This window comes from Dendronephthya gigantea, unplaced genomic scaffold, assembly GCF_004324835.1.
Source record: "Dendronephthya gigantea isolate DGI-Jeju-01 unplaced genomic scaffold, DenGig_1.0 000065F, whole genome shotgun sequence".
NCBI classification, from domain to species: domain Eukaryota; kingdom Metazoa; phylum Cnidaria; class Anthozoa; order Malacalcyonacea; family Nephtheidae; genus Dendronephthya; species Dendronephthya gigantea.
This window is the reverse complement of record NW_021163075.1, coordinates 312,081-320,812: the sequence shown is the minus strand read 5'-3', so window position 1 is coordinate 320,812 and position 8,732 is coordinate 312,081. Positions and strand designations below refer to the sequence as shown.

The following is an 8,732-nucleotide window of genomic DNA, read 5'->3' as shown; positions in this document are numbered from 1 at the left end:
TCTATGGCCTCAGAAATTTTCAGTGCGCATAGAATACTACAACACACTAAAAAAAAGCAAATTCCTGAACCTTTGGCTATTTTCTGCCTTAGCAACGCCCTTAGCAACAGCTGTTTTTGTTTGAAAATCCCGCCTGAAAGCCCTTCTTTTTATCCAATGAGAACGATTTTCTGTATATTATATGAAGTAGTCCTTCTGCTTTCTTAACACACCCGCTGAAAGCTCTTTTAACGATCTGAAGGCGTCTTTTGAGCTAAATAAACTCATTGTGTTGTTCTCCTGTTCTCAACTCTCAAGCGTTCGTCAAGCGTAATTTACATTATTTGCATATTCCGATATTATATATTCATATATTCACGATGCTAAGGAAAGGTTCAAGAGTAAGGAAATGGAAATTTCATGGCAATAGATTCACGGACTCTGTAAGGAAAGCGCGTCTTGAGAATGATTCTGTTGTGCCGTCAACTTCAATTAATGATCGAAGGCAATTCGTCTCAAAATATTTCTGCTTCCGCTCGTAAGATTGGCAATCCATGTCCACGAAATGCTCCCCCAGTTTCAGCTACCGTGACAGGGTATCGATTTATTGATATGGAGATCCTGAACTAGTTTTTAAGCAAATGATTTGCAGTGAATGTGGTTCTCGTCTGTTTGTTTGGAAGAAGACCCACGTGAACGAAAAGGCAGTGCATCTCATCTTCGTGTTCTTTGCCAAACATGTGGTTGGGTGTATACCTTTTATACATGAAATAAAGTTCAGCACTCGTTTTATATCAACAAGCGATTTGTGTATGCTATGCGAAGTATGGGACAAGGACACTCATCACTGAAACGTTTCTGTGGCTTGATGAACATGCCACCTCCATTCCATTCAAATGCCTACAGTGCCAGTAATTCTGCACAAGATAAAGCAAACAATACAAAGCTGTACAAACCCGGTGAAGGTCTTCCTGATGATATTATTGCATTGCTCAAATCTATTTATACCAGGCTTAGCAATGATGAACTATTGAGCAAGTGCTTAGATGGAAAAACCCAAAACCAGAATGAGTCACTTAATGGCATGATTAGGAACCAGTTGCCGAAAACCATTTTTGTTGGAGCGGATGTCCTGAATTTTGGAACATATGATGCTGTAGCTCATTTGAATCTTAGCAATAAAGCAGCTGTGAACATTTTGAAGAGATGGACTTAGTTCCAGGACATTTCTTTGAAGAAGGAATAGAAAAAGGTGATCGTTTGCGAGTAAGGAAGGCTGAACATAGGAACACTCCTGAAGTAAGGAAACGACGAAAAATCCTCCGCTGGCAGAAAAAGAAGAAAGAAGATAAAAATAAAGGAAGAGAGGGCACCACTTATGAAGCAGGAGCTTTCTAATGTGGTAACAAATGTACAGTAGCAATAAAATAGCAATAGAGCCTTGTTATTTAGACCTGTTTGTGTTATGAACTCAATATTACACTTTAAATGCATTTTTCTCAAAATGCCGAAATTCAGCAATTTCCGAGATTGTATGCAAGATATCTCAAGAAGTTTTGGAGCTATCTTGCTGAAATTTTCAGGATAGCCTCAGTATGAGTAGCTCTAGGAGATGAACTAAAGAAATTAAATTCTGATGCATAGATATCAAGTGGTATCTAATTAAATGGAATGTATTGTAACCTTTTCAATTGTTTTGCCTGTAAAACTGCTAAAACCCCACCAACCTAAAAAGTTTTAGTTCAACTCCTAGACCATGTTATTTTTTAGTAAATAAAAGTTATTTCATCATTTTATGGCTAATGGTTGTGTAGTTATCATGTTTGCAAAATGGCATCCATTTTGCTATTAGGCGTGGCATTTTCTGGTAACCGAGGCAACACAACTTTGCAATTGTATGTACTTTTTGTCAGTGACCATAGCCTAACAACATATTAAAGTATCAGTTTGGTACTATGAATAGCAAGGTTAAAAAAATTTTTGGTAGAGGACCCCCGGATAAACCACGTGGTAATCTCCGAGGTATTAGCTGTACCCAAAGCACTTCGAATTGTGGATTTTCCAATTCATGCAAAACAGAGACTTTGATTTCATTTTTAACATATACACAGACTCCTCCATGCATTCTTTCTTGTCTATCTTTTTGAAATATTCTATATCCCGGAATATCCACAATACAATCTGATAGAACTTTTGAGCCATGGATCAGTAAAGACAGCAACTTCCGCTCGGGAGTTTGCAACAAATGGACGGATTTCATCTATTTTAGGTGTTAACGACATGAAATTAGATAAGACGAGACCCGGCACAAAACATAGCAGGTTCAGGTTTTGAAATCTTTGATGCTCCCGTAGGCCCTATACCGTTATTAAATTATTATAATTATGCCGCTTCTGCCACGGTATGTAATTACGATAACGGGAACGATTTCGAACTGGAATTGGGTAAGCCATTTATACGTACGTTGAAAGGTTTCCCATAGTGGGTCACGCTAACTCTCCGCTCAGGCGTTTGCTTACTGTGCTCGCTTGGTCGCCACGGTTTACATTTGACATATTTGGGCCAAAAATTTTCTTGATCAACCAGGGGCAAGAGGCTAAGGGTATATGAATTTTACACGATAGTGTTCCTCTACGGTGGCTGGGGAAAACTGAAATGTAAGTGGGAATTAGATTTCTTTGTTCGAGATAAGAAACTATTTGGGTTTTGCTAACATTCTCGGCAATCCCACTGAGAAAGAATTTCTTTGAACTATAACGTTTACGTTTTACTCCGATAAACCGTGAGGGGACTCACCGACGTCACGGGATAGCTTATCCGGGGTTCTTTTGGTTTCTGCAAAATTTTTATTGATCCTACTAAGAGGAGCTTTCGAGGCTACGACACTAGCATATGTCGTCGGAAGTGGCTTCTTTACGGAGGGCACACCAGCTAGGACGTTCAGTGGAAGTAACCTAATCACAAAACGAAACATTTTTCTTACTAGCGGACTACTTCTCTTGCTGGTGATACATACGCTAATGGCTTCCTTGCGTGCTCATCCCTCGCTATATCCGCGCCTTTCCCGAGTTATGAGCCCCGTCCGAGGCCCCTCGCTGCCCTTGTGTCCAGTCCGCGCGCGGTTCCTACGATATTAACCTTGGTTACTGCGTAACCTCATTAAAACTCGTTTTATACCTTAACCTCCTGTGAAATATCGATTTGTTATCGCTACATGCACAGTGTAGCATTATCATTTGATTCACGATCAGATTATTTAAAAATTCCAAAATATTCAGTACTTGCGGGAATAGAAATATTTTCGTAATATATTCAAGCAAGTACTATGATTTAAAACTGGGATACATTCGCACAGAGATACATGCACGACGATCTTAGAAAGTTAGTGAGCAATCCATATTCCGTTTCCCCGAGTTGTGAAATATAAAATTTGTGACATGCCACAGGTCCAGCCCAGAGTTATAACACCTCATGCAAGCAAATTCTATGTTCGCGTTCCGTACGTACACAAGCAAGCGTTAATTCAGTTCTTCAAGCTGGAAACTTTTGTGCGAATAAATTAAGCCGAACGTTTTTAAACGTTTGTCCAATAAGAGCTTGCTATTGTACGGATTCAGCGCTGTTAGCCAATGGGAAACTGTATTTTAAACGATTGTTTCGTTCGGTAATGAGACTTTGCGTTCCTTAAACGCCTTCGGTGAATGTTAACTAATACGTACGAATTTACGTTCGTTTTTCTTTTTGATTTCTGCAAATTCTGAAGTCAAGCGGATTTAGAGCAGTGAGGGAGGGGAGGACCCTTAAAGGAAAGATAGCCCCACGCTAGAAATAGCAGCAGCCAATGGAGACCGGCTGACCAATCTTGCAACCCGGTGCATGGCTTTCACAATATTGTTCTCCGTTTCCTAGGTATTCAGCATGCCTGTGTCTATTCCCCTTTAGTCTTACTCTTAAAGAAAATAATAATACTTTTATTGAAAGATTTATTCCTCGTTTTGTGGAAATTTAATCTATGAAATAACAATGGCTATGATTTGCAATCTATCCCTATATGTATAATGTTTACTCATTGTGTATATATCGCTAAATATGCACTTAGTTGATACTAAGTCGTGATGGTTCATCATTTCTTTTATCATTACTTTGTTGGCGGACAGAGAGGAATACAACACATAACAGAACTCCACTCGTGATCAAATTTGCAATCCTTCAAGTTGACGAGCCTCGCGATTGGAAGGGAACATTTAGCCCAATAGACGCATGTTCCTGACAACACAAACTTGCAATTCAATATCCATTGGTTAGGGCTACATAGCTTCGGTGTCACAGTAGTTCCCCCGACCACCTCCGGGCAAAGCTGAAATTGGGATTGTCTGCGGTTTCTTTTACTGTCGATATCTAAAACGTTAAAATAGAATACATCGCACTTTGCGTCGTCCATGAAGTTGTCGCCTTGATAGCAAAAGCTCATGCTGAAAGGGACGGTGGAGAAGAACTTTATCTTCGCAGTAAGATTTTCCCCTCAGCGCGAAGCGCCATGGGAGGGCATTAATTTAGCTGGGAGGTTTTTTTAATACAAAGTCTGCATGATCTATCATGGACGACAAATTCAAATTTATAGTTGTTTGTGCATGCGCATAATTTATCAATATCTTATTATGGTTTGGTATAACTGTTGCCCCGTATATATGCTGAAGTCAGAACGAGTATTATAAAGAGAAAAAATTATATCAGCGCTCGCTATTATCGAATTTGTGCTGATACGTTGAGTCTCTATTATTTTCCAGTTTGCCCAAATTTCTGGCAATGAATTTAAGTAAATTATCAAACTATTCATAGCAAGTTTTAATAGAAATCTTCGTGCACTGGCCTAAATCTACTCAGACAATTGGTGAAAATCGCCGAAAATCACGTGGTTTCTTGTTGCCTGCCGACAAATCATGAGAATTCTAATTTATTCGCAATAACCATGAAAATCGTAGTTTATTCAAAAAATAATAAAAACAACTTGCAGCAAAGCTTCAAGCTTGACTCTTGAATATCTCAATTTATACTGTTAAGGCGTGGTGTACATTTCCGTATGTAAGTGTTGATAGTATTCCATACCATTTCCATCTTTGGTGATTTCTCTCAGACTGTAAACTGGCAAATCACCGCAAAACTTAGCCACCGTAGGATTTAAGTTTTTTTTCACTAATTGTTTATCAATGGTCCATTCAGTGGAACTAACTAAAACACTTGAGTTTCTTTCCCCCAAACCATTCATTTTCTTTATCTATAACGAGGAAAAACGACCCTATTGATAAAACTGAACTTGCTTCAAAAATTAAGGGGAGGATAATTGGTAGAAGTTCATACGTCCTAAAACATTTTCACCGGTACCCGATGATTTCAGCAAATATATTAAACAAAATGAAGGGGAAACGTTTACGTATTCCCATTAGCACATCTTCTCCAAACGGAACTCTGGGACTTCGAATTTCTTGTGTGACTGATTTCAGACCTGATTTTCAATTTACGTAACCCACAGGGAATTGAATTTAATGAATTTTGGCATAGCCAATCCCAAACATGAAATTCTTTGCAATTGCCTTTAAGCACCCTTTGGGATCAATTAGCATTGGAACATGCTAATTCTGAACTTTGGTTTAAGTTACACGCTGTTGTACACGTGATAAAAAGCTTTTTTACGAACGAGTAACTTTGAATTTATTTATTTACAATGGAATCTAAGAATATATACAATAAGTATATTTAAAACTCACATAATTCATGTCAGCTTTCATTTTTCTAGGGTTTGACAGACTTCCCTCCAATGGTTTAATGTGACATATGCCCACATCAGGTACGCGGGTAATTGTTAAGCCCTGTAACAGGAAAAATACGTATTACGTTAGTATTAGATAAATAATTACAGTCAATTTTTTTAACAAAGAAAAGTTGCATTAAGTTAACATTAAAATAATATATTGTTTACCAGATTGAAATCGTTCAGCACTTCAGAACGATTAACGTTGTTGTGCTTTGGTACTTCGAAGGAAACAGTATTCTCGTTTTCACTGACGCTGATCTTCTCAGTAAAATGAGTTCCTCTCTCATTTATACGCATTTCAAACTTTCCGTCATTCGTCTAAAAATGCATGATGATATTAAGAGATTTAAATACTACACTTTTTATACATTGAAGGCCATGTTACACGGTGCATCTCTCTAAATATACATCTCTCAAAAGAAGAATTGCAATGCAAGTTGCAGGAAAAATTGCATCGTGTAATATGGGCTTTAGTTACAGTGATATAATAGTAGAATTCGATACTATTTTAAATAATAAACGGTACACAATTTAAGTATTTCCAAACCTCGGTACAAATGACAGAATACAACTCAAGGATTACCAACAGAGTAAAAACGAAGAATTTTGCAGTCTTATTCATTTCTTCCTTCGTAATCAGCTTTTTCTTCAGGCACTTTATAAAAATCCAGATATTCCGAGTAGACTAGAATGTGAAGACTATTCCTCGTACCAAGCTTGACCTGTATATATACCCATTCCTTGGCAGCAGGATCTTATTATTCATTGCCGGACGTCTGAAGCACGGCAGGGAGGTATAAGGCGTTTGTTGACAAAAGGACTCCAGGAGCTCGCTAATCAATCAAAGTTAGACCATCCTCATTGTGCTAATATGCAGGTATTTCCGATGTTAACATTTGCATCTGAAATAAGTGTTCACTTTATAATGTTTACATGATTTCAAATTTCATACATTTCAAATTTTATACAGTTTGTTAATTGTGGTAAATATTATACCAATTCATACTTTTGTTCCACTCACGAAACGTCAACTCCTAGGTTTCTGCAGGAGTCTATGAGGATAATGTATTAAACAATGGCAAACAATCGCTTGCATGTGCGAGATTTTTCGCGAGAATTTTCAATAATCACCTTTGTAAGAATATTGATTTAGCTTCCTTGACTCGACCACAATCAACGGACGACTATTCGAGATTGGGGAAAGAACACGACTTTTCTATAAATATTTGGCAATACATTTGGCAGATGATATTTTCGCGTCCTGTCATCTGAAGACTTGAAGTACCTGTATATACATATAGGTTTCAAGTATATAGTCACAAGTATTGTGGACTTAAAGATATCTTAAAATTGTAGCTATATAAAGTCTTGCACGTTTTTAGTTCTCGTTCATTAGCCCAATTTATTGAGTAATAAACAGTCGCATATCAGTTGTAGTAAAGCATTGGTTTCTATTGATAAAATATCTAATGCACTTTAAAGCTGCTCACAAAATGAGTTTGAAACGGATACCGTTGCCATTGTCCCGGTTCCAAGAAATCAGGAATAAGTTGTTGAATATTCAGACAACACATCGTATTTTTAAAGTGTAGAAGCTCTAAAATCAAGTGTAAAGGAAGCGTTTGTTCACATGCGGACATCACTTTGGAATTCTTGCTTAAATTTAAAAACATTTGTTTGTTAAATTACAGGATGTCCACAAAAAAGTACTAGCTGTTGTTAACAGCCTCTTGCCGAAAATACGCAAGCAATACAAACAATTTGTGCACGCAATAAAAAAGATATTTCGTACGATCGAACACTTTGTATTAAAGACTGTTACTGTATTTTCCGCACTTCACAGCATTTCGCAACCAAAGCACCGGTAATGTATTTGACCACCACTGTGAAGTTAGCCGCGGATTCGGCCTCAGATTCGGCCTCAGATTGGGCCTCAGATTGGGCCTCACATTCAACTGTGTTCAATCATTCAAAAGTAGAATTTGGTCATTTAATAATAACAGGTTTTTTAGCCATTTTTTCGTTTAAACTTTAAAATTACGAAGATGTATAGCTTATTTATGCATTGCTAGACTGTAATTAGAACAAAGCAGTCGATTTTATACAGATTTACAGAGTAAATTGATTATTATTTTTGGGCACTGTGTGAGAAGTGATTGACCCGCATAGATATGGCATACACTATAATGTTTTATTTCAATTCCTGTGTATACGTCTATATTTTACAGAAAAATACGGCCTTACAAATGGCGTGCATCGTTGGGCTGCACAGTCACAACATACTCGGGATTATTTGCTTCCTTTCTCAAATTAAAAATGTCCTTATGATATAAATACAAAAGACTTAACTAGTATATGATCCTCTCACCGACGCTATCAATGTTACAATTTGCCAAAGTCATTTGCTACAACAAGAATTAGCGTAGATGTGCATACAAATCAAACGTACTATTGCCATATGACAAACAATGGTCCAACGAGGTTAGGATTACAAGTTAAACTCGGCGCAACTTTCACACGCATATATAGATCGTTTCAAACGTTATTTAGAACAGTATTTTCCCATCTATCCAAAAGTACACATCAGTTGAAGACGCAGACGTTACACGCTGAATGTTTCAGGGCAACAGCAACGACTCATTGCAAAAACATCTTACAATATTACATGGTGTTGACATATATACCCACGTTATCATCCTAATTGTGCAATTTAAATTTATGCATTTCATACAAAATGCATGCCTATTCCATCCACTGCATTGAAGTTAAAACTTCTGTTTATATGAAGGTATGATTTCATTGTTCTACAAAATAATACAATGTGCTGTGCCGTGTTTTGATGCAGTTTGTAGCGCAGACGATGGAACCTGCGCTTAGGCATTAAGGGATTACTCAGAAGACAGAAGGTTGACGTGCTATTAAAATAAAGCAATTAAAACAG

General features: G+C 37.4%; 1 protein-coding gene across 1 annotated transcript; it reads right to left on the bottom strand.

The window, feature by feature from the left end:
• Positions 1-3,973: 3,973 nt before the first annotated feature.
• Positions 3,974-6,550, bottom strand: LOC114530742. Its single transcript, XM_028552355.1, has 5 exons — positions 6,339-6,550; positions 5,957-6,109; positions 5,745-5,846; positions 5,086-5,254; positions 3,974-4,377 (listed from the first exon to the last, which is right to left on the bottom strand). Exons 1-5 carry the CDS (start codon positions 6,411-6,413, stop codon positions 4,118-4,120), a joined length of 759 nt encoding a protein of 252 aa, XP_028408156.1. The 5' UTR covers positions 6,414-6,550; the 3' UTR covers positions 3,974-4,117.
• Positions 6,551-8,732: the final 2,182 nt, after the last annotated feature.

What these genes read in the sequence shown, in the direction of transcription:
- LOC114530742 (XM_028552355.1), bottom strand. Translation starts at nt 6,413, where the DNA reads ATGAATAAGACTGCAAAATTCTTCGTTTTTACTCTGTTGGTAATCCTT. An exon ending in TGCTGAACGATTTCAATCTG is followed by an intron (nt 5,847 to 5,956) that starts GTAAACAATATA and finishes TTCCTGTTACAG; the next exon opens with GGCTTAACAATTACCCGCGT. An exon ending in TGAAAGCTGACATGAATTAT is followed by an intron (nt 5,255 to 5,744) that starts GTGAGTTTTAAA and finishes TCCTCGTTATAG; the next exon opens with ATAAAGAAAATGAATGGTTT.